This window comes from Trachinotus anak, unplaced genomic scaffold (assembly GCF_046630095.1).
Source record: "Trachinotus anak isolate AG129_WGS33_773 ecotype Australia unplaced genomic scaffold, CSIRO_AGI_Tana_v1 ptg000019l, whole genome shotgun sequence".
Classification (NCBI taxonomy): domain Eukaryota; kingdom Metazoa; phylum Chordata; class Actinopteri; order Carangiformes; family Carangidae; genus Trachinotus; species Trachinotus anak.
This window is the reverse complement of record NW_027273870.1, coordinates 27,250,548-27,276,155: the sequence shown is the minus strand read 5'-3', so window position 1 is coordinate 27,276,155 and position 25,608 is coordinate 27,250,548. Positions and strand designations below refer to the sequence as shown.

General features: G+C 42.3%; 1 protein-coding gene across 1 annotated transcript in view; it reads right to left on the bottom strand.

The window, feature by feature from the left end:
- LOC139636087 (voltage-dependent P/Q-type calcium channel subunit alpha-1A-like) overlaps nucleotides 1-25,608 on the bottom strand; it is a 105,517-nt gene that overhangs the window by 59,857 nt on the left and 20,052 nt on the right. Inside the window, exons 3-24 of the mRNA XM_071503773.1 lie at nucleotides 24,494-24,585; nucleotides 23,943-24,095; nucleotides 22,905-23,092; nucleotides 19,922-20,025; nucleotides 19,670-19,785; nucleotides 19,490-19,534; nucleotides 19,099-19,191; nucleotides 18,661-18,858; nucleotides 16,507-16,619; nucleotides 15,281-15,393; nucleotides 14,335-14,466; nucleotides 14,147-14,219; nucleotides 13,144-13,264; nucleotides 12,863-12,930; nucleotides 12,476-12,582; nucleotides 9,947-10,100; nucleotides 6,766-7,373; nucleotides 5,867-6,174; nucleotides 5,152-5,284; nucleotides 4,811-4,940; nucleotides 3,466-3,525; nucleotides 3,097-3,203 (exon numbers count right to left, since the gene is read on the bottom strand). Coding sequence (XP_071359874.1) covers nucleotides 3,097-3,203; nucleotides 3,466-3,525; nucleotides 4,811-4,940; nucleotides 5,152-5,284; nucleotides 5,867-6,174; nucleotides 6,766-7,373; nucleotides 9,947-10,100; nucleotides 12,476-12,582; nucleotides 12,863-12,930; nucleotides 13,144-13,264; nucleotides 14,147-14,219; nucleotides 14,335-14,466; nucleotides 15,281-15,393; nucleotides 16,507-16,619; nucleotides 18,661-18,858; nucleotides 19,099-19,191; nucleotides 19,490-19,534; nucleotides 19,670-19,785; nucleotides 19,922-20,025; nucleotides 22,905-23,092; nucleotides 23,943-24,095; nucleotides 24,494-24,585 — 3,216 coding nt within the window. The remainder of the gene's footprint in view (nucleotides 1-3,096; nucleotides 3,204-3,465; nucleotides 3,526-4,810; nucleotides 4,941-5,151; nucleotides 5,285-5,866; nucleotides 6,175-6,765; nucleotides 7,374-9,946; nucleotides 10,101-12,475; nucleotides 12,583-12,862; nucleotides 12,931-13,143; nucleotides 13,265-14,146; nucleotides 14,220-14,334; nucleotides 14,467-15,280; nucleotides 15,394-16,506; nucleotides 16,620-18,660; nucleotides 18,859-19,098; nucleotides 19,192-19,489; nucleotides 19,535-19,669; nucleotides 19,786-19,921; nucleotides 20,026-22,904; nucleotides 23,093-23,942; nucleotides 24,096-24,493; nucleotides 24,586-25,608) is intronic.

Here is a 25,608-nt window from a genome sequence, read left to right as displayed (position 1 = left end):
CTTTCTTGGCTTCTGTACTAACACATTGTTGATTTTTTGAAATTTGCTGATTATAGCAAAATCAAAAAAAAAAAGAAAATCGTTACCTCAGTTCATGCCACCTAAAGCAAATCTGCATCTATCTATGTTGCTTGTCATTTGTGCTCTGCAGTGACACCACCTCTAAGATTTGCTTTGCATTCAGTCTGAACACAATAGCTACTAGAGCATATTTAACCAGAGCATGTTCTTTGCCTGGGACTGACTCCGGACATCGTTAACAAAGTCCTGAGTGATGCCGTCCACTGCATCACATGTGTTCAGGTTCATGCAGCCACCAAGGCAGACATGCACTGATCATCCACAGAGCTGAGGAGGATGCACACATGAGCGTTTTCTTTCTCACTCACTCTTGTGTTTTCTTTTTTTTTTTTTTTTTAAATCACACACAAACACACACTCAGGTGCAAATATCATACATATTTAATTCATATGTATTTATCTATATACTACCTCAGCATATTAACAAATCATTCCACCCACCACACCCTGCCCCAGCATGCCTCCATCCTTCCCTCCCACGTTCAGTCTGTCTTCCCCAGGTCGTGCAGAGGAAGGAGAGTTAAATACCTGTGGCCTCCGGGTACGTTAACATGGTCAGAACGGCGGATGAGTATGTGTTTGTGTTTGGTGTGTGTGGGTAAAAGAGAGAGACAGGGGGACGAGGCGATGAGCACTGGCGGTGTTCCTCCCTGTGGCGAACGGATAGCCTGGGCTCTTAAAGGGTTAAAGGTGTCTGGGGCGCCCTCACCCCCACAGACTGACTGTCCGGGACCTCCAGCCGGAGGATGGGGAAGGAGGAGGAGTCAGGAGGCAAGGGTGTGGTTTGGTTGACGGCAGGATGTTGGCATTAATGGTTGTTGGAGAGGTGGGGTTGGAAGGTGTGTGTGGTGGAGTTTGGAGGGGCGGTAGACATTTGGGGTTATACTTGGACAGGGGTGAGTAGGACGGGGTTGAGGGGGGATAATAGCAAGCAAGAGAGCAATGGTGACACTTGTTCCTAACATACAGCCCAGAAATTCAAGGCAACAACTTTTTCTGCTATAAACTGTCCATCTTCTCAATCTCTCTATCATCCACAATGGTCCAACACTGGGCTCAGAAGCTGTTGGATGATTTGCCGTGAAATTTTGAAGATACATTCATGGTCCACAGAGGATGAATCCGTCTGACTTTGATGATCCCCTGATTTTTCTTGTAGCACCACACTGAAGTTAATGTTTGTGGTTCTGAGTGAAATGTCACAACAACTATTGAGTGAGACATTCGTGGTCCCCTTCAGGATGAACTATAGTAACTTTGGTGATCCCTTAACTTTTTCTATAGCATCACCAGGTGGTCAAATTCTAATTTGTCCAGTATTTTGGTTTTTGACCAAATACCTGCAAAACGAATAGAATTTTTTCACCTTCATGTGTTTTGTGCTAATTAGCAAATGTTATTATGATAATACACTAAACCAAGAGGGTGAACATGGACTAGATTATACCTGCTAAACATTAGCATGTCCTCCCTGTGCTACTAGCATGGCTGACCCCAGTCTCGCCTTTTCTTTAGTATCCTTAGGTTTTAAGAAGATAGGGGTGCTCTGGCACGATGGACTGGGCTTGCCGTGAAGTATGAATTCACAAACAGTTTGTAAAGGTGGAGCAAGTCTACAAACTGTAGCTGAAACAGAGAACCAACCAATTATGGAAGCAAGTAAAAACTCCCTTGCTGTTTGCTGTAGAATAAAGGTTTGGAGAGGTCGACTGAAAGCAATGAACGTGGTTCAGTATTCCCTTGTTCTCTTACTCTCTTTGCTGTATGTGAGGATCAAGAGGGGGATGAAGTAGGGAAATACAGTAGATGTGAATACTGTAATGATGGAGAGGTGGAGGAGCTCTAATGAAAAGGTGGGGGTTTAAATCTGGAAGGAGGTGAAGGCACCAGAGCTGTAGAGGACCTGGGGGGTGTGTGTTGGTACGCAAAGGTTAAGGGGGTCAAAGTCGGTGATTTAGATGCAAGAAAAGAGGAAGGGATGACTCACGGCCTGGTTGGTGGAAATATCAGAGCGGCATGGATTGGCAAATAGGGGACACAAGGGAACAAGAGCAAGGAAGATTGGGAGGAGAAAATGTTGATAAGGAGCAGGTGGTGCTTTGTAGTTTATTAGATCAGACAGTTTGGGGGGGGTGATATTTGGGGTAGTTGTTAGGGTGATTTTTCAGGCAAGGTTTGACGTTTGTGGAGGATGGAAGTGGATGGAGACAGTGAAACTACACTCTAAAAACAAATTTTCTTCAGAATTTTGTGGGCCCTCACCACAGAAACACTGCTCAATTAGACATTTGTGGATGTAATGGAGTTCCTCAGGGTACCACCTGAGGTTCCCCAAAGATTGGAGCATCAAGAAAATGTTATGAGGAGCCCTTTTCCTTTTTAGAGTGTAGGTCAGAGATGGAGAGGATGTTACAGGTGAAGGATATCAGGGTTAGATTTTAGTTAAGGATCTCGGGTGGTTGTCCAGATGAAATGGAGATGAAACGTAGAGAAAGACCTGCTGATACAATGCCACGTGATTATGACCAATGAGGAACCAGAGATGGAAATGGACAAAAGGTAGACTGCAGGAGGGAGAGGTAATAAAGAGACAATGACAAGACTACAGAGAAAAGAGAAGGCAAGAGGGAGATAAAGTGGAGAAGGAGAAGAAGAACAAGGGAAAAGAGGAAGCAATACAGGAAGAAAAGGAGAGTTTAAAGGTATAAGAAAAGAAAGAGGGCAGATTGAAGGAGGAAGGCGAGAGAGAAAGAAGAAAGACAGTAGACAGTAGAAAGACATCAACAGGAAGTGATGATTTCTGTAGAGCAGGCTGAGAAAATAGAAAGATCAGCATTTCCTGTTGTATCGGACGCACGAGGCTGGGTGACGAGGGTCTTTCTGTGGATGGTGGGATGTGTTTGTTTGTGTGTGTGTGTGTGTGTGTGTGTGTGTGTGTGTGTGTGTTTGGGTTATGTTGATGGAGATGATGAAGAGGAGGGTGGAGGGTCGGGGGTTAAGGGGAGGGGCACTTACGTGAAGGCGAAGGCCACCAGAGCACCACTAACCACTATAAAGTCCAGAATGTTCCACAAGTCGCGGAAGTAGGAGCCCTGGTGGAGAAACAAGCCCAGCACCACCATCTGGAAGACAGGAGCATGCTCAGTACAACATACAAAAATACACACACACAATAACTCAAACACACACTCATACACAAGTCAGTGCACTTACAAGAGCACAAATGCACAAAATACACTTGTAAGCACACACACACAAAAAAAGATAACAGATCATTACAAAAACAAGACACACAAAACACGCAATCATCATCATCATCACCATCGTATAATACCCACACTCACACACACTCACACACACACTCACACAGTGATACTTTGTTACCTTGATCAACATTTCAAACGTGAAGACGCCTGTGAAAACGTAGTCAAAATAGCGCAGCACCTGCAGAGTAACACAACACAGTGAGATATAATTATCAGAGCAGAGAGAGGAGCAGGGAGCTGGATCAATGAGAATCAGAGCTGCTGAGGAAGAGACAAACAATCAGAGCCTAATCCTAATTCTAATCTTAATCCTGTTTTCATTGGCTATTTTTAAACTGCCATTTTATAATATGTATTTGCCAGTTTCCCTCTTCAGTGTCCAATATTTGTCTAAGATCTGATTACTATTATGGATAAAAATGAAATCATGATTTTCTTTTTTTTAATTTTCTGATTCCCTCAATTTTTTTTTACTGGGTTATATTTTTCTTCTGGGTATCATCCCGCATTTTTCTACCTCCTAGCTACATTTACTACAATAATAAATATTTTCAAGCTGCTGAATGCTATTACACAATGTTTCACGGCATGAGCAGTGATGACCTATGATACGCTGCTGCATTTACATCGTCTCCTAAAATAAAATGTTTGCTCAGAACTTGATCCCAAACAGCTGGCTTTCAGATATGATGCCACCTATGATGCCATTTTCAAAACACTGGGAAAATATCTTCTTTTATAAATACTATTTATATTAAAACATTAGCTATACGTGAAATATTATGCACATAACCTGTGTAACTTAGTATTTGCAGCATTTAATTTTTATTTTAAAGATGATATCCTAAATACTTTCGAATATACTGGTATGCAACTACACTGGAATCCTGCCCAGAGCTGGTGCAAGATTAAACTAGTGTCACTGCCTTGCGGTTGTTTTCCTCCACCAAGCAGCCAAGCTGCAGGAAATATGGTCACAACCTCCCCTTCCTGGGTTACAGCATTGAGTAATGGCCTGAGGTGTTCTTGCAGAACATTGTGATGTCACAGTGAAGATGACCTTTGATCATTTGGATATAAAATGTCATCAATTCATTTTATCATCAAAGATGTTTGAGTCTAATTTTGTCATAATAACTATGAATTTATGGCCAAAAACGTGTTTTGTGAGGTCACAATGACCTTTGACCACTAAAATCTGATCAGTTCATCCTTGAGTCAAAATGAGCATTTCTTCCAAATTTGAAGAAATTTCTTGAAGACGTTACTGAGATATAACGGTTACGAGAATGGGACAGACAACCTAAAAAAACATAATCCCTCCAGCCGGGCTGTCACTGAAAAAAAACCCTATTATCAGCATTATTAATCCCCTCACTAACCTAATATAAATGTTAAGGTAAAGGCCTGATGCTCAAACATCTCCACCAGTTAAGGTTGGTCAACACACAGTAGTATCTCACATTGTTTCGTGGTGAGTCCGGCCACACAGGGTCCTCTGCAGCGAGGGCGATGCTGCTCATAGCGATGACAGACAGGATGCTGAACTCAAAATACTTCAGAGTCAGGATGTAGTGACAGCACTTCCGAAACCTGGTGCAAACACAGATACATGCACATGTTGACACACGAAAAATGCACACAAAACAAACTGTTTAAAATTTCTTAGCTAAGAGAGAAAACTGTTCATATCCAATAACTATTCAATAAGAACACGGTACAGTGTTTTATGACAGTGTTTGCGAAGGTTTTACACAGACACACACACACACACACACACACACACACACATATAAATACTTACGGGTTGGTGGTGGACATTATGAAGCAGGAGCTGTAGGGAGGCATGGGTTTGGGGCCGTCTTCATCTCCTCCCTCATCCTCCTCCTCCTTCTTCTCCTCGCTCTTCTTCTGGTCGGTGTTGGCGTTCTTGTTCACTGAGCAAAACAAAGAGATAAAACAAAGAGGAAGAGGAACAGATGGACAGACAGAGAGACAGAAGGAGGTCAGCTTCACCAGAGCAAGACAGTAAACACATGAAACATATCCGCCTGAATGACACTGGATATACATCGGTGTGAAATGTTACACAACCCAGAGTAGCTTTGTCAAGTGAGAAAATTACTCAAGTGACATTATCCATGTGTCTCAGCTCATTCTTGAGGATTCCACATTTTAATGGAAAGTTTGCGTTACGAACTGGGAGCAGTGGCGCAGGCAGCCGTAACCCTGTACGCAGTGTGTGTAGATTTTTTTGTGATTTTGGTTACTTATTTAGCTAAATGAGGGAAGCCGTTGCTGCTTAATCTGTAATGCTGCACAACCCAAACCTGAATAAACATCCGCCACCAGGGAGTGTAGTGTTGCACGGGTGGGACAGAGTGGTAGGGCCAAGGTATTTGGACAGGGTCTTATTCTCACATACTTGGACTAATTATTTGTATTCTGCAAACTTTCTACATTCATAATGTCAGGGGATTTATGATGCTTTATTTTTGACGTTCATGATGGATGCTCACCTTGCAGGATGGCATTGGTGGAGGGGTAGGGGTAGACAGGGGGCATGTCTATGGTTGTGTACTCAGGTTTGGCCATGCTGGTCAGGATCAGGCTGTCCATGCTGTGGAGCAGGGTGTGGGTGTCAGCGTCGCGGCAGTTGAGCAGGTTGTTGACGTGGTCTGGGTGGTCCGGATGATCTGGTGGGAGGGCGTACGGGTGCTCGTGGGCACTGGCCAGCTTGCTGTTGTTGCGGAAGTTGTCCAGGTCCTCGTTGTACTGCTGTATGGGTCTTGTGGTGGAGAGACTGGGACCGGTGCTGTGGTGCTCCCTGATAGAGAGAAAGGAGGATGGAGGAATGAGGATGAAACATGGAGGATGGAGAGGATTAGGTGATGGAAGGCGCATTTTTATCAAAAACACCAGATGTGGCACCGCATGTCAGTAAATGTGCACTGTCACCTGAACTGTTAGTACTGACACATACAGAACACACCGCTGAACTGAACTATTAATTAGGGCACACACAGATATACAGGATATTAAATTTCTCAAAATAAAACAGAAGATTGTCTAAATTTGTGTAATGCTGGTATTAGACAACATAGTTCCTGATAATCCAGATCCAGCTGATGTGGGACATCTGGAACAAATCTGTCATTTAATTTCTATGAGGTTGACATTTTGGACACAATGATTGTTGACAGTCCTCATCGGGACAGTCTGTCTCCGGCTTCTTGTTGCAGGAGTTTCAAAACCTATGGTCAACTACTCTAAGCTCGGAAGCCCCTCAGAGGTCATTAGTGAGTGTCAGGTGGCTTCCTGACTCCTTAGACAAAGACAAACTTAACTGGCTATTAATGCTCGTCAGGTTGTAATTTGAGACTCACAGATGGAGAAAATAAACCCTTCCTTCACTCACTTTCTGGTGCGATGCCCTCTGCTCCTCTCCTGGTTGCTGTGGCGATGCCGTCTCGTCTTCCGTCCCTCCCCTTCCTCGCCTTTCTCCCCCTCTCCCTCCGTCCCCCTGGATCTGTGTCTTCTGCCCTCCTCCCCCTCCCTGCCTGCCCTGCGGTGCTGCCGGGACCTCCTGTGCTCGTTGTTCCCCTCTCCCGCTTCACTATGGTGGGGGGATGCGCTGCGAGCCTCCTTGGCTTCCCTGTTCCTGTGTCGGTGGCCCCGGTGGCTCCTGTGGCTGTGCTTCTCCTCCCCCTGCTGGGCCTCCACGCTGCCCTCCACGTTTCCCAGAGACGTGCAGCTGAATCCGTGCTCCACGCGGGTCTCTGTTGGCTGGCCTGCGTCTCCACTGTCTGGCCCAATGGCCTTCTGATGGTGATGGTGGTGGTAGTGGTAGTAGTGGGCGGCTCGGCGGTAGTGGTCGATGTCCTGGTGCTGGTACTCCTGGTCCAGAGGCAGCTCCCCAGGTTGGGTCTTGTTGGTGTTGTTGTTGCGGTTGTCCTGTGGGTTGACCACCAGCGGCCTGTCCAAGTGGGTCTTCATGTCGCCACGTCCTTTCCGTGGGTAGGACACCTGAGGGCGGGTAACAGGGTAGCAGTGGGTGCTGTCACAATCTCAGACATATCTCTAAGGGACCGGTCATCTAAATCACATAACATTTTCTTGCTTAGACCTAATGGCATACAGCCAGGTAGAAACGTTCTGTTTTTATGTGCCCTAGTTTTAAGACATCCACATCTGAAAAAATGGCATCCACAGAACTCGAAAGACTCCACTGTATTAAGATGGAAGCTGAATTTCACGGATATCTCAAAATCTGGACAGTAAGCTGAGTAAATATTTAAGGCCAGTTCCTCTGCATCTTATTAATTTGATTAATGGAAAATATTCCAGTGCTGCCAATCCACTGGAAACCAAAATGTTGTCAGTTGAAATAAAAAAGTATTGAAACTATTAAATTGGTAAAGAACTGATAATTTGGTAGCTTAAGTTTGGCAGGAACATTTGGAAGAAACACAAATACAGCCCCGAGTGTACGGCCACTGAAGAAATGAGGAGTATCTGAAATATTGACCGAAAGGTAGGTCACATATTTACTTTGGTTCCGCATTTCAAACTTGGTTATACAGCTGAATAACAGTTATAGTGATAATGTCGTTTCAGTCCAAGCAACATGAAAAACAAATTAAAGAAAAGCATTTTGCTAGTTTTGGTCAAAACCATCTATCTGCAGCCATGAAGCAAATAATTCTTATTTCCTCACTGACGTCCGCGCTCATCAAACCAAGCAAAATACCTCTCAGTTGCATTTACATGGTTTTGGTTGCAGTAGCAGTTTGCTTCAAAGCTGGCACATCAGATGCAATCAAGGTCAGGTCAACTGAAACCTGACTGTTAAGGTAGTTCACCCGACCTGGTAACTAACCGACATCTCAGTTAACCCAGAATAAACCTGCATAATCTCAGCCCTGCCCTGTTCCCTCCCCTGAGCCACAGATATACACAGTTCGGCAAACAGTCCACCATTTTTGGAGTCCACATAAACAATTTAAAAGCAGAAATTGTCATGAGTGCTTTCAGAACCACAAAATGGTAAAACAGCTCCAGCTGTGAATATACAGTTTGCCGAGCCATATCCAGTCGACTCCTGATTTTTTTTTGTTTTTTGAAGTGCGTTACACTTCACCCCGTTCCAGTTTTTAGTCCACTTCCCTCTTTGGGTACAGCTCTGGATTTCTCTGCATGCCCCACTTTATAATGCATCACTCCCAAGCACGCAGCTTCAAGCCGTCCCATATAGCTCTAGCACTAATAACATTCTTTCACAGGCTTAAAGGGACATTACACCCTGGAATCAATAGATCTGTGAAACACAGCATGACTCAGACCACACAGCGGTTAAACAGCAGATCAGGCCTTTGTGTTAGTCCAGTGTTTCTGCTGTAGATCACTGCATACTGCATGCAGATGGGTGAAATGTACTGTAATTAAAAGTAACTTCACATCAGACTGAAATGCAGAGTTCAACAGCTGTTACGGGTTGAAACGGTTTCATCTCTGTCCAGCTTCACTCATGGATGTGGATAGGTGTGGTCAGACACGTGCTCTGTACCTGTAACCACACCCACCAGTGACATCACAGTGGACTGACACACCTGTGAATACACTTCTACATCTTACCACAACAGTGTGAGAAGTTAAACCAAAGCAGGTCAGCAAAACAACAAAGATTTCCAGCTGATGTGAAATTACTTTTTTTTTTTTTAAGCAATGATTTTTCATTGCTTAAAAAAAGTCACAGCCACTAGGAGAGAGCTGGTAACGTGGCGGGTGACAACAAACAACTGGTTACCTGTCACATTCACAAACCATTGATCTTATAACCACAGATTTCAGATGGATGTGAGAAGAAGTTGAAAACTTCCTGAGTTTCCAAAAGACCTTAGACCACGTTCATCTTTTCTTACACTGGGACAAGTATGAACACAGTCTCGGGATTTTAAACCACTGTCTTTCTTTTGGAAAACCAGAGAAATTATATTCCTCTTACTTTGAATCAACTCTTGGAAAAACATTTAGCAAAGACATCAGGTCAATTTTATCTTTTAAATGCTGGACACTGGTTGTATGGAAGCCTTAAAAAGCAAGTGAATTTTTATTTATTTATTTTTTTTAGGCCAGGATTATTTTTCTAAGTTTTCTTTTTCATCTGTATACAACCCTCAAGAGGCAAGTGATTAATAATAAAATATATAGTCCCCCAAAATATTGTTTTTCATTTGTTCTTGTGAGCCCCCTTGAGGGTCGTTTATATGAATGTAGAAAAATGATCCAGGCAAAAAAAAAAAAAAAAATTCACTTGCCCTTCAGGGCCTCCTTGTGATATCATGGTGATAAATGTTTTGGGGGCCCCATGTTCAGGGCATCTTTGGGCACAAATGTCAAGCTTTCTGATCTTTTTAATTGAAAGCTTTTTTTTCTGACATCCAAGAGTTGGCTTCTAAACATGGGCGATAATGTCCCTTTAAGTATTGTATCGTATCACTCTACACATGTAACAACAAATATTCAACATATATATCAGGAGTAGACTGTATATATATGTGTATATATGTGTCCTTTTTTCGGGGGGGCGGGGTCCTCACCTCCTCTCCCTCCCCTCCCACCTTCCAGTCATCCTGCTCTAGCTCATTGTAGAGCGCCTCGCGGCTTGTCATCAGGTTCTGTCTGCGGATCTCGCTCGTTCTCTGCTCCCACACGGACTTGTTCCCCTTGGCGTGGTTCTTCTGCTGCTCCTTACTGTTAGAGGAGGGTCGGATGGGGTGATTGGGAGGAGAAGAAGGTATTTGATGAGGGAAAAGGGGGATGGCGGGAGACAGGAAGAAAAAGTAGAGATGGAGAGATGGAGATGTTGAGGAAGGAGGAACAGAAGGATATGGTAACGAATCAGAGGGTGATACGAGGGCAGAGCAGGTGATGAACGATTGTGAGACAGAAAAAGGAGAGAACGGGTTGGAGATTTTAAATTTAACAATGAACCTGCACCACTGGGAAAATTAGGAACAACAGTAAGTAGTAACAGTAAACGATTAAAATAGCAATACAAATAAGAATAAACCAAATATCATAATAAAAGAATAAGCAATCTGCAATTTAAATGCGAGACCATGTAACATTAAGCACAATGTCAGTGAAGGGCTGAGACAAAGAGGAGGAGAAATGAAGAGACTTTAAACTCTCTGAGCTCCAGTCTCACTAATGGTGCAGAAAACATGCAGTATTTTCACTGTGAATATGAATCACACTCTCTCCTGATCCTTTAGGGTGTTTGTGAGTACGATATAATGTTCTTTTTCTGGGATTCATCTTGTATTCAAGGACGTTACGTCTGTGTATTATTGCACATACAGAAGCAGAGACCTGCCACACAGCCTGCACACTGCTTGGGGTGGACTTGTCTCCCCCAGATTTGCCCTTAGTTTAGGTCACCATGAACTTTGACCATCAAACTCTAACCATTTGTTTGTGGCTAATTTAGCTCTGCCAAGGTGTTACTGAGATGTCATGGCCACGAGAAAGGGACAGACAGATGGACAACCCAAAAACAATATGTCTCCAGCTCTGACTGCCGCCGGCCCGGAGGCACAGAAACCAAACGTGAAATCCTGCTTCTGTGCAACATGTTGAGTTATGCTTATGAGCAAATTTTTCTAGGCTTAAAAACACTGTTAAGATTCCATAACCTACAGTAATGACACACAGCCCTCTTACAGTAAATGACTGACAAGTGTCTAATTGAGGAGCATCACTGCAGAACAAAACCAGCAGCTTCTAATCTAGCCGTCAAAGGCTCGGCTCGCCACAGCGTCTGAAGAGTCCGGTGACTTCTAAAAGAGCAGAAGGGTTTTTTCTTTTTTTTTTGAGCTGCTTTTTGATGTGTCCTATTGTCAGCGTTTCTGCTGCCGGGAGCAGATTTTACAGACTGTCCGCCTCTTTCTCTTCCTCACTTCACAAAGCCCTGAATCTGTTCCTTTCACTCCCAGAACAATCGCTTAATCATGTTTTCGAGGATGAGAAAGGGGAGAGTGCGATGGTGTGCTTGTGTGTGTGTGTGTGTGTGTGTGTGTGTGTGTGTGTGTGCATCACGTGTACATGAATGCCTGCCAATCATGAATGTTAGGATGGGCAATTTTACAGAGAGAGGGAGAGATTTCTGTCCAGAAGTGTGTGTGTGTGAAAGTGTGTGTGTATGTGTGTATTTCTGTGTGTACTTGTACTTCTATCTAACAGTTTGACTTTCAGACCTTTGGAGTGAGAACATTTTGGACGGTCCTCTCCTTCTGACACGTTCTGATTCAGGGTAAAGACTTGGTTTTCTGGTTATGGTTAGAATCAGGTTCAGTTCTCGCTTGGCATTAAACTGAGTCATCACATGTGTCTCGAGTGACGAATTGTTGCGCTGACCACAGGTATACAGTGACATAAGGTTTTATTTTTTAGTAAAATATGTCTGGTTCATTATGAAACTAACTTTAATATGGGGTCTAAGAACAAAAATGGACTGACCAGGTTCACAAACATCGCCAGTAAAACTGAGATGCACAGCAGAAACAGCTGGAGTGTCTATTCAGACTGCAGGTGAAACAGAAAGCTCGACAAATTGTGTCTAAACCTGCTACAGTAGCAACAAAGAACATTTACAGACAGTCCGTTATGCCAGGTGCAATAACTTTGTTGAACTTGTAAGCATCATTTTATTGTATTTATTGTTTGTGATTCACAATGATGTTTTTTAAAAATGCAAATTTCCACATCTGTGGACAATAAAGATTATTATTATCATTGTAGTAATAATAATAATAATTGTAGTGGTAGAGGACGTCATTAGAGGTGGCGGTCCTTCAGTGTGGTCCAGGACACATTTGCGTTCCCACTGCTAAAAGAATGTGGCCCAAAACAGCTCTGAATGTGACTGAATGAGAGATCAGATCTCAAATGCGTCCTGGGTTCACACCTGAGACAACTGAGACAGATGTTAATACCAAGTTAGTGGGTGTCCTCACAAAAATGTTTATTGTGTGGTGATTTTGTGTATATGTAAAGTGTGTATACACATATTTCTGTTTGTATGGGCCTGTGTGTGTGTGTGTGTGTGTGTGTGTGTGTGTACTCACGCAGCAATAGACAGGTTGGCTGCTGAGAGCGGGCTGACTTCCGCCACCTCCTTAGCCTTCTGCAGTGCTGTCTTCTGATTGGCTGCCTCCTCCTGTTCCTCCTCATCCTATTGGAGAAGAAGAGAATCATCTCACTCACTTGAGCTTGGTTCAAATTTCAAAAGTGCCGGCAAATAATTTATTAAAAATAACAAGGACAACCAAGAATAAATTCCAGGTCATATTGAGTGTCTTTAGTAATTTTTAAATCAAATACTGCTAATTCAGTTTTGACAAAGACATAATCATCTTCTGACTCTCTGGTATTTACAGCATTTTGCAGATTAACGTTACAGGTCAAAACTAAAATAAGGGGGAGAATATATTTTTTCTGGCGTGATCCTGTACCTTGGTGAGCTCTTGGGCATTGGCCAGATTGTCAACAGCGATGGCCAAGAAGACGTTAAGCAGAGTGTCTGTGTTGGCAGAGGTTAAGGAGGAATGGACAAAGGAGAAAGGACAGCCAGAGGAATCTGACTGACGTAGGAAGATAAGAGTGGAGAGGAAATAAAAGGAGGACGTGAGATACAGATGAGTTTCAGATTTGGGGGTCAAGTGAGACGAAACAAAAGAAACTATATAATTATTATTATCACATAAGTATTTGTAAGTGTGTGCAGGCAGGATACAGTTGCCGAAGAGTGTGAGGACAATGAAGAAGATGGAAAAAACCATCCCTTTGTCGTTCACTCCTCCCTGGGACTCGATGCCATAATACATCACCACGTTCCAGTCCTCTCCTGTCAGGATCTGCAGAGAGAGGGCGAGAGGGGGAAACGTCCAGGATTAAGTTGCACTGATGTGATGAATGTAGGGTTGATTTTAAATCCGACACTAACAGGACATTTAGTCTAATTTATCAAATAATGAACAAAAGCATATTCTGAGTTGCTTCTGCCACCAGAGGACTATGCCAATGTGAAATCAGTCCATATTAAATTGATCTCCTCTTTTATGAACAAATATAGGAAGTAAAGAAATAAGGAAATATGCAGGTTCACGTGTGTGTTGACCACTCACAGTCAATACAGCTCCGAGTTTAATCCCTAAAGTTTTGTGTTTAACTGTGTGGGAACAGTTTTTTGTCCCAACATGTGACCCATAATGTGACTGTGCGAACAGATGATGATTTCGTACAAATACACATACAGTGAAGTCGACACACTCACAGCGTTGCCTCTGAGTCACTCAGAGACAACAAAGCAACACAAATGGCTCTTAACAAAGCCCGTCTCTGTAACCGGACTCAGAGAACACAGAAACATGGAGACTGCAGTCAGAGCTGAACAAGTCATCTGACAAACCGACGACACGACAACAATGGACTTCATTTAATTTCACTCTCGAAAAGAGCTTCAGCCGTGCTGGAAATGCTCAGGAGTGTGTGTGAGTGTGCTTACGGACGTGTTGGGAAAATGCTGTTACTCGCTGATGTCTACTAAATCTTTCAGCTACACTGTAAAATGTATTCAGCTGAATAAACTCAAGATTTATTTGCATAAATAGTTGAAGAGGGAAACAGTTCAGTGTTTAGGGAACAGCATCTGTCCTGATGTTTGTCCTCAGATATGTCAAACAGAGTTAGACGTGTTTTCCTCTTGTATACAAGAAGTAAATCTCTCACTCTCTCACCTGAAACACTGTCATGATGGCGGCGGCAAACGTGTCAAAGTTAGTGGGCGGAGTCCCGGTCTCAAAGTTGAACCTGAGAACAAGAAAAGAAAAAACCATTGACTCTAAAACCATTAGAGTCATGTAGACACATAAAAAAACTGAATGTAGAGAATTGAGGTTGCTTTTAAGTTTGCGCTGATACTGACTGTCCTCCAAACAGCTGCATCCCCAACAAGGCAAAGACCACGATGAAGAGGAAGAGGAGGAAGAGCAAACTGACAATGGACTTCATGGAGTTCAGCAGAGAAACCACCAGGTTTCGAAGAGGAGCCCAGTACCTGAGGAGGAGGAGAAGAAGAAGAAGGAGATGAAGAAGAAGAAGAAGAAGTAGAAGAAGAATTAGTATAATAAGGGGAAGAGTAGGAAAGAAAGAGCCAGAAAGAGGACAGGAATGGAGGAGAGGAAAGAAAAAATGATGAAGAGCTGGAGAATTAAACCTCCAACCACAAACTGCATACTTGTGTAATTATAAATACGGGAACATAGAGACTGATTTAATCCCATTGTAGCAATCAAGATTTTCAAAAGAAAGTTCACTGTATTAAACTATTAAAAACAAACAAATCTTTAATCATAAAATAACATTTCATGTTCCTGTTTCTATCAACTGAGAGTTCTCATCGACTTTAATCTACTAAACTTTCTTTACTAACTTTATAGCTTATTGTTCAGCTCAGTGACTGAACCTTCAACCTCAGTGGCCTTCACCCCAAAAATCACTTTGATTTCCTTTATTTCAGAGAGAATAAATGTGTCCAAATGAGCTGCGTCGTCGTGACGAGCAGGGGAGTTACACACAAACAGATCGATGAGCGTGAGCCAAATCCAATTAAAATCTCTCCTGAAGAGAGCGTCCAGACAAGTGTCACGGAGCCAAAAACCTCAGAACGGTTAGGATGTTACAGCAGTGGACAGATTTTCAAATTAAAATACAAAAAAATTTCCAACATCTCAGTGTGTGAACGTGATCCTCAGTGTCATCGTTGCCTTTCTTGTGTATGAGTGAGCTGATGGAAATGCACGTATATGTGTGTGTGTGTGAGTGTGAGAGTGTGTGTGAGAGTGTGTGTGTGACTGAGAGTGTGACTTTACTTGGTGACTTTGAAGATGCGGAGCAGTCGCAGAGCTCGTAACACGCTGATCCCAAAGGACGTGCCTGGTTTGATGGTGGCCCACACCACCTCGAAGATACTGCCCACAATTACCTACACACACACACGCACACACACGCACACACACGCACACACACACACACACACACACACACACACACACACACACACACACACACACACACACACACACACACAAAAAGGCATTACAGTCATATCCTGGTGAGCACATCCAGGGTGTTTGCAGCTCTCTGACTTATTTTAATATAAAAAATGATGCCTGAGTCATTTACCCCTCTGTTCTAAAAAAAGCCTGACGTTTCTGCTGTGGATGTGAAACCGGGTGTTGATCCAGTCATTTATGGATTTCACTCCATTACATTCCAACAATAATTGTATTATTTTAAGTGAAAAAATCTGGAAAATATATTAAATCATTCAATTATAAATACTGCTAAAGCAATGTGATCAATCACAGCTGTTTATTAACTCTTTATCATTTTCATTTACTTCCAGTGAGATTTCCTTGTTTCCCTGCAGATGTGTCTTTATGAAGCAGCTCTACTTTGTAGTTTCTTTCCAAAGTGTGGAGTTTGATCAAATTTGATTAAATCTGAATCCTCTGTATAGTTGGTTCACTGAAGCAGAATGCTTTGGAAAACCTTACTGAATCCATGTAAGTGTAGCTTTCACCAACCTTAAGTAACAAACACTGTAAGCAACTACAATGCTACTCAGGTTTTGGAATGAAAAAAAAGAGAAAAATGATAAAAGATGATTTATTAGACCAAAAATGTATGAAAAAAAAATTAAATAAAATTTGATTAAAAAAAACAAAAAAACAAAACACTTTAAAGCTGCAGACTGATGCATTCAGAGGCTTCAGCCCAACCTGCTGCCGAACAAAGTGTTGGTGTCACTTTACTATGTACAGCATTTAATATGAAGTAACCTGCCAGTGAGCCTCTGCAACAACGTCAGCATGACAAATTAATGCAGTTATCGCACATTTACTGCAAACATGATATTGAATCTGTTCTGCGTCATTGTCCCATGGCAACATGAGAAAAAGCTATTCCTCAAACCTGAGTCTGGATTTGTCGTCAAGACCTGAGAGTTATGAGCTGAATTACTTTTATTTTTTCACTTACTTACTCTGTGTGTGTGTGTGTGTGTGTGTGTGTGTGTGTGTGTGTGTGCACTCACCACACAGTCAAAGCAGTTGAATGAGGAGTGGAAGTAGGGCTGGATGCCCAGACCATACATCTTGATCAGCATCTCAGACATGAACAAACCGAGGAAGATAAACTCTGCATAGACTGGAGGGAGGAAGGACAAAGAGAAAGGAAGGAAGGAGTGAAGGAGGGAGAGGGGGATTATGGGAAAGGATGAAGGCAGGGGGTGGGATTTGGGAAGAGGGAGACGGTGGTTATAAAGACATAGGAATGAATGTGTGGAGAGAGGAAGATGAAAGAAAGTCGGGTCATAGAGAGAAAGAGAGAGAGCGAGAGAGAGAACAAGATCAGATAAAAAGACAGAGAATGTGAGGGAGGAAAACAAAAGAGAAGAAGGGGAAAAGATAAAGAAAGAGAGTCAAATGAATGGAGGTTGATAGTGGTACGAGCCCAGTGGTGTATGACAGTCTGGTGATGAATGGACTCCATCAGTAGCTACAGCTTCATATGCTAATGACACTGGACACCAGCCAGGGGCAACGAGCTGACTCCACCGAGGGCTCTGTGTGTGTATATGTGTGTGTGTGTGTGTGTGTGTGTGTGTGTGTGTGTGTGTGTGTGTGTGTGTGTGTGTGTGTGTGTGTGTGCCTGCATTTAGAACTTGAATAAAGAATGAAATAATGTGCAGTCGACTTTCTGTGCTTCTTTAGTAAACTGCTAGACTCGCACTGAACTCTCAGGATTTTATTAGCAATCAAGGATGACAGTCAACATACAGCCACTATCATACTGCAAACACCTGCCTCCACCAGCTGATGTTTAAAAAGAGAACATTTTCTTCTACTGATCTGGGCACAATATTTATAACTAGTATATAAGATGTAAAAGAAATGACAGTGTGGTCCAGAAGTTGATGATGAGGTCGTTGTGTTTCTGCTATTTAAAGGAGTTAAAACTAAATGCGTTGTTTGCACGTGTAGGAGGAAACTGTAGATTTGAAGTGTAAAAATATGATTCAGCTTTGGGAGGTGTGTGTGTGTGTGTGTGTGTGTGTGTGTGTGTGTGTGTGTGTGTGTGGACAGCACAGTGATGATTCAAAGCCCTGTGAAACACGGTACACTCAGATGTTGGTGGTGTCAGTGTTAAATCTGGAATCCTATGACTGTCATCAAAATTGCACTTAAAACCAAAAAAGGTGTGATGTGATGTACTGTGTCTGACATACAACAGGTAATAAAAGATTTCAGTTTATTAGTCACTTGGGCTTCAACTGAGGTGATTAACATGTGGAGCAAATATTTTAAGAGACTAATATTTGTTTGAGAGCTGTTTTATTATAAACTAGAACCACCTCCTCCTGGTTGTTTCCTCCACCAACCAGACACGTAGGAAAGATGGCCACAATCTCCCCTTCTTGAGATGAAATAATGGCCAGAGGTGTTTTTGTAGAACATTATGATGTCACAGTGGAGCTGACCTCTGAACTTTTGGATATAAAATATCATCACTTCATTTTGAGTTAAATTGTGTCATAATTAGTGAATGAATTCATGAGTTACGGCCAAACACCATGTTTTGTGTGGTCACAGTGACCTTGACCTTTGACCTCTGATCACCAAAATCTACTCAGTTCACCTCTGAGTCCAAGTGAATGTTTGTACAAAATCTAGAGAAATTCCTTCAAGGTGTTACTGAGATATGGCGTTCACAAGGTCGAAACTGTGTTTTGTGAGGTCACTGCGACCTTGACCTTTGACCACAAATATCTAAATCAGTTCATCCTTATGTCCAAATGAATGTTTGTTCCCTGAGATATTGAGAGTTCCCAAGAATGGCCCTGGTTGTCGCTGGAGCAGAGGCATAAAAATAAATATGTTTTTTGTACAGTTCTATACTCTTGAGAACCTAATGTTAATATAAGACTTTATTACATGCAGATCAATGTGAAGTCATGTGAGTTAAACATGCACTTAGTTCAGTGTCAGCTGCACTGAAAGAATTGGAAAATAAAGTATTAAGTGATATCAATAACATGTATTTAAATTGTCATACTTATCCACTAATACTAGAGACAAAAAACTTTTTTTCAGTCTGAAATAATAATAACTACGACCAACAAACAAAAACATTTGTCTTGTGCATCTCTGTATTGGAGTGTTTTGTGTGTGTGTGTGTGTTCACTCACAGAGGAAGTCAGAGAGGAGCTCAGGCTGGTTGTAGTGCACCGCAGCCACACAGATGGTGTTGAGGCCCACCAGGCAGAGGACCGTCCAATAGAAAGCCTGCGTCTTCACTATCTTGCGGATGAAGAATCGCAGCCGTCGCTCCTTCTTACTGTAATTGGAGCCGTCCTTACCGCTCTTTATACTGGAGCGGGCAAAACCTGGGGGGAGGGAGGGGCTGTGAGCTGGACTCTTATTGTTTATTTGCAGACTGGACTGTTTTTTTTTTTTTAATGAAATACTGGCTGGTTAGTCTGACAGCAGCTACTAAAACCTGCAATGAAATACTTAAATACAAGTTTCAAATCACATCTCTGACATTTACTTTGAGAAGAACAGAAACTTAAATTTCTTAACTGGACAGATGAACCGAACTAAACACTAACCCCAGTTTTTCTTACCTACTGCGTCTCCCATGTTGTCCTCTCCTTCCTCAGTGTTCAGCAGCTCCGTCTTGTTGTTTTTGGTTTTGATGGTTGGCCTTCGCCTCGAACCTAGTGTGACAAAAATGTGATCGTTTCTGCATCTGTCCGTCTCTTAACTGTTACTGTGTCACTCCTCCCACAGAGACTGTGTATTGTTTACTATTCTTTATTCTGGATTTATTCTAGTACAAAAGTGGACACAAAGAAATAAGTCATAGTATATTGAAACAAGTCTGACATTTGTTTGTCACCATGTAGCTCATTCTCTCTGTCTTCATATTCTATATTTCACAGTCATTAGCCTCTCTCTTTTTCTCTGCCTCACTTATGAACACACAAACAATAAAAGAAGAAGAAGGTCAGTTACCATCAAAGTTCCCTGTGCCATCTTCCTCAGCCAGAATCACCTCCTCTGTACGAATGAAAGAAAACAACATGTGAGCAAACTGTGTCAGGATTTGGTTGGTTTGCCCACATTCAGTTTGTCCGTACAGGGAGTTGAGCGGAGTGTGTGTCGGAGTGAGTGTGTTTGTCAGTGTGCACTGACCTGCTTTGCAGATCCACTCCAGGTATCCGTTGAGCTCTCTCTCAATCTGCTGCTGTCGCCTCAGCTTGAGGAACTCGCTCCTGTTCTCCACTCGCTCTCTCTCTTTGGCAAATTCACTGTGGGGACATGAGTCATTCCTCTTTATTTTATTTTGCTCATTTTGATAAAAGAAAACACAAAATATAGATTACACACACCATTTACTGTAGATGTATAAAAGGAATTTTAATCATGTGAAAATGAGGACCATACCCTGAGAGTACACCCAGCACCAGGTTGAGCATGAAGAACGAGCCGATGATTATGAGGGGGATGTAGTACATCCAGTTCCAGGCACTGCCCTCCACATCATTACTCTGCAGGGGAAAGACAGACAGACACACAGACAGACGTCTTATTACAGATCAATTCATTTTGCACTTTCTATGCAGCTCTGCTTTTCTTGTGCACAGATTCTCGACTGTGTTCAAATATTTTATCTCCCAAAGGCCTTGGTGACTCTTTCATTGTTTCAGCTCCACATTTTCCCTGTAACAATGAGCACTATGCACTTTACTACTTTAAATACTCGCAGGTAACTCCTTGTTTCCTGTGTAAACTGTGTAGGATTACTGTATTTATTTACTGCTGGCTGTGCAGCAAACTGCCCCTTGGGAATAATAAAGATTAACTTAAACCTTGAACCTTAAACCTTGAACCACTAAAAGCCTTGAAATTAAAGGTGCCATGTGTAAACAAACACAATGTATATTTACATTTGGTGTTTCTCACCAAAACACACTGAGTGTAACCTCGAGGTCTAGCAAACATGTGAAACACATTTCCTTCCTCTAGGAACTTCTGCAGTGTTTCTTTTTTTTGTTTTTTTTGTAGAATATTCTAAATTCTGCATTGTTTACATCCATGTTTGTTTGCCAATGGTTTTCTTCTTCTTCTTTGCTGCCTTTGTTGGTGCATCACTATGTCTCTTGGTGCGGAGTGGCTTTAAGAGTCACTGATTTTTCAAATGATTGATAAAAAATGTATTTTTGTTATTATTATGTATTTACCAGTTCCACTTTAAGGTAGTTTGTTTTTTTTTATTATGATTTCTACAATGATTAACTGTATAAGTTTTGATTTTTGGATTTTTTTTTCAAACTACTCGGTTATTAAAAGTAGGACTAACTTACCGAGGGCACAAAGATGGACAAATGGATGTTAGCAGCTTTTTCTGTACTGCACAAGATCCGAGGAGACCTCAAGCATATGTAATGCTGGCTCAGAAGTGACCCATTTTCTAACTTAAAGTCTGACCTGGATGCAGGGACGTTGCATTTGTGCGCAGAAACGGGAACATGGAGACACACGCCATGTGTGGTGTTATGTTACAGTTACTTCTGCTTTCGCAGACATCGATTGCACCAAGTCGTCTGGTGAGCACACAGACGGCAACAAAACTGTGTGACACTGTGTCACCTTTTTTCCCACTAAACAAATCCAGCTGACAATCAGAGAAATCAGGTTACTGGAGGATATTGTGTTTCTGTGACCCGTGTAATGCTTTAATGGAACTATCAGCTGATTATTATCTGCTGCTGGAGTGCTGGGTGCATGTGTTAGGTTTTATACTGCATGGTACGGTGCAAGCAGCCCGTTCTCTATTAAACTTTCATTGGTTTCCTCCTGACTGCCTGTGAGAGTGTGGAAGTCAGCCTCCATCCATCAGAAAAGATGTTAAATATAGAGCGAGACGGACCAGAATAGAGAGTGGAAGAGAAGGAGGTGGAGAGGAGAAAGGAGAGCGACTCCGAAGGCAGGAAAAAGACAGATGAGAAGACGGATAGAGGAAGTCAAACAGAGAATGATAAAGAGAGAGAGGGATGGAAAATGGCTTTTGGACAAATAAATGGTGTTTTGAATAAAATCTCAAACTACTTTGTGCCTCATTCAGCTGAATGAAATTCAAGCCAATCACCAACCACACCCGCCCACCCTCCCCCACTGAGAGTCCTTCAGTGTGCTAAAAAACATACAGTACAAATCACCAAGAACAGGGACAACATCACAGGGAGGGATTTCAACTGTGACGACGTCAGGCAGAAAACATTTGTGGTTTATGATGGGAGACTGCCTGCACAGAGCACAACTAAGAACCACTTTGTAGATTAAAAAAAAAAACTGCGTTCTCATTCTTTTAAATGCAACATTGGTATTGACAAGGTGCCAGCTGACGACCCAGTGTCTTCTAGCATCCTGATAGCCGAGTGGTGAGGACACATTTACTGCATGTCACTCCCGCATCCTCTCTACCTGTGTTTCCTGTCTATCTACACTGTCGCTGTCATATAAAGGCAAAGCATTTATATATTTATATTAAAAAGTGAAATCTGGTTCAATTTATTGCAATAGCCAGTCAAATACATGCAAGTGAGCCTACTTTCAGATGCAATGGCATAAGTGTTAAGAGCGCAGTGTGAAATGAAGTTCTATGGGATGCAAGTGAAATTCCTCTCGAAGCACTGTTGGACACCAGGTGACAAAATAGAGGGACTGAAACCTCAGAATTTAGGCCAATGAATTTTGCCAAGAACCTGAAAAAGAAAAAAAGTGATGCAGCGGTAGCTTGGAAGTTTTATCTTTACATGCTTTAGGTACAAGTCTATGAAGAAGTTCTGCTGGGCAGAAAGCCACATAAATTATTGGAGAGAGTTGCTCATAGACACTGTCCTTGCTTGCTAGCGAGAAGTTCCCCCAGCTACATGTGAGAGGGGGAGGGAGGATGTGATGTGTGGCGCAATTTTTTGCTTACAGAGCATCTTTAGCTAGATGTTATTCTACTGTTTTACTCAAGACAGAGGAGAAAATGACTGTCACTGTGCCAAAGCTCAGTTTTAAATCTTGTCTCATAGCATTAAAAACTGCTGCTAAGCGTTTGGCTCCTGATAAGCCCAAAACTCGACGATAATTTACTCAAAACTGAACGTCCTGTATCATATTTCATCTCATCACTGGTATTTGTAACAACACACCCACCCCATTTATCTGGCTACTTGGTTAGCCTGTACTACTGCTTCTTTAAACTATAAAATTTCTATATGTGATTATTTGAGTACAATTACATCTCTTAAGCAATATTAAGATTTGTGATCACAACCACAATCAGATCCTGATCAAAAACAAGCTAGCTAAACTAAAACACATGCTATTCCATGTTAAAAGCAAGGTTCTGCTCAGGTTGAACGGGCCAACTTACGTAGTAGAGCATGTCTGTCCATCCCTCCATGGTGATGCACTGGAAGACGGTGAGCACGGCGAACAGGATGTTGTCGAACTGGGTGATGCCGTAGTTGGGTCCAAGCCAGCCACCTCTACATACCGTGCCGTTAGGACACAACCGGGACGGCAACTCTGTCCCACATGGCACTTCATCCACTATCTCTCCTGATCAGAGAGAGAGGGGCAGAAAGATCAACAATTTACAACAAAGTAACACAATCTAAAATAAGAGTGTAAACTTTTAACTATTGTTTTTTTTTTTTTATTTTGTCCAAGAGGGTGGTAGAGACAGCGTTTTATCATTAATAATGGCTGCATTCCACTTAGGTGTGCCGTTTCCAGGGCCCTGGTACTGTGCATGGTCTTTAACACAACAACCATGTTGACACACAGTTGTAAGGAAAACACAGGTTGTCCCATTTTAAAGGCTTCTTCAAATATGGCTGAGAAATGCATCCTTCTTTTCCTGGGCAATGAAGGGTGGATCAACGCAGACAGACAGCCTGAGGATTACACTTTTTTAAATGTAGGTATTAGGTTTCAGCTCGCTGCAACTGTTAGAAAACCAAGGGTATTAAAACCTCAAGTTTTTGTAAAAAAAGTTATGTGTTGTCAAAGTTGCTAGGCAACAGGAGCGGTGCTTTGTGACACAAGAGTAATAGCGGGCATAGCTGGGGATGCAAACCAGAAATCCTCCTTGGGACAGACCATGTGGTTTCGGTTGCTCTGAAGGATGGGACACAGCTCGCACAATACCAGAACCTTCAAACTAAAACAGCTCAATGGAATTCAAAAAGACTGAGGTGAAAAGCTTTTTCCCCTCTGGACTTCCAGTGTTTAGTAAATACAAACTGTAACAGTGAATTTGAATATGGATAAACATCCAGAAATATCAGTTCTAGCCTTAAGACTTAAGTCTTAACTTACAGAGAGTTTGCGACTACATGTCACTTACTTTACTTTAATACTGTGTGGCTGATGGCCGCAGTATATTGTGTCAGTAATTTTTTCTCACCTGTGGCCTCATCGTAGCAGGTTGTGTGGAACTTTCCCATGTAGAACTCCAGGCCAATGATGGCGAACATGAGGATGGCCACGAACAGCAGCAGGCCGATCTGCAGCAGGGGGATCATGGCCTTCATAATGGACTTGAGCACCACCTGCAGGCCTGGAGGACACAGTGCAAAACAAACACTCAGAGGAGGAGATGCAGGAGTGTGTCTGGGTCTTAAATATAAAGAATACAGTGGAGGTCACTGTGCCAAGGCTGCTGGTTACCAGCCAGTGCATTAAAGATGTTGAGGTATTTAGATACATACATGAACTAGTTCCTTATTGGTTGGCAACTGGCAATGTTGCCTGAGCTGCAGCCAACATTTTTTATTAACCATCCAGGACACACAAGTGACTAAAAATATGCACTGGTTCGTCAAATTGGTTGTTTGTTGTATTTGAATCAGATGTTTGATGTTAAAGGAAGTTTGAGGGGAAAAAACTAAATGTAGCACACAGTAAAATGTGAAGCAAGTTGTATGGAAGCAAGTGTAGACAAAGCACCGCACTTACTGGGAATCCCAGACACCAGTTTGAGTGGTCGCAGCACTCTGACGGCTCGTAGTGTCCTCAGGTCGAGCTGAGACCCCACTGACGACAAAATACTGCAGAGAGAGAGGGAGAGAAAACAGGGAGAACCATCAGTTTGACAGGCAGTGTCTTTAAAAACCATTAAAATTTCTAATATGTCTTCATCATGCAGTGTCATCCTCATTATTGTCTGCTAAAGCACAGAAAACCTTAACTAGTGACTGGTATTTCACTGACAGTGAGTAAAAACCACTGAATGTGTCCACATAACAATCACTTGCATAGGCCAGGTGACCTTGTATACATTTCACTTTGAGATTCACCCCTGAAAGAAAACCAAAATAAACGGAATAAAAAAATAAAAAAAATCCACAAAGAATTGACTGAGGCTGACAGACTGTGTCGGACCACTGTGAACTCGTGTCAGCTTGTGAACAACGTATTTAAATTTGTGACTGAAAAATTTAACACGATTTTTCACCCAATTTAAATCTAACTTAGTGAAATGTACTGTGGCTGAGTTTAAAATGAACAATTACAACAGGAATGATTCAGTCACTAATTCAGTAACAGTATGTTGGCTCTCACCACTACGGCTACTACTCTGGCATGACTTGGCTTCAGAAGCACACCTCCTGTTCTGGCGGCTCTGCATGTGTCTGTAGTGTGTGTGTGTGTGTGTGTGTGTGTGTGTGTGGCTGTGGTGTAAAGTCAGTCAGAGACAGGTTGGAAAATTCCATGCTTTGTCTCATACGGGGGCGGAAGGCCGGGTCTGTCCAACAGGAGAGGGAGGGGGGGAGTGTGGGGGCGTAGAGAGGGGATGCACTGAGGAGGAGGAGGAGGAGGAGAGAGAAAGGAAAGGGAGGAACAGGCCAGACTTTGACCTTAAGTCAGGCATCATTAGAAGTCAAAACAACCATTGATAAGAAAAAATATTTTGCTGCTTTCTTAAAGCTGCACTTATCATTTCCATATGCTGGCAGCAAAATAAAAAAACATACATACATCTATTTTATATAATAGAATTTAAATATTTTAAGACTATTTCAATTTCAAATAATTATTTCTCTTACTTATTAATCCAAATGCCAAAGTGA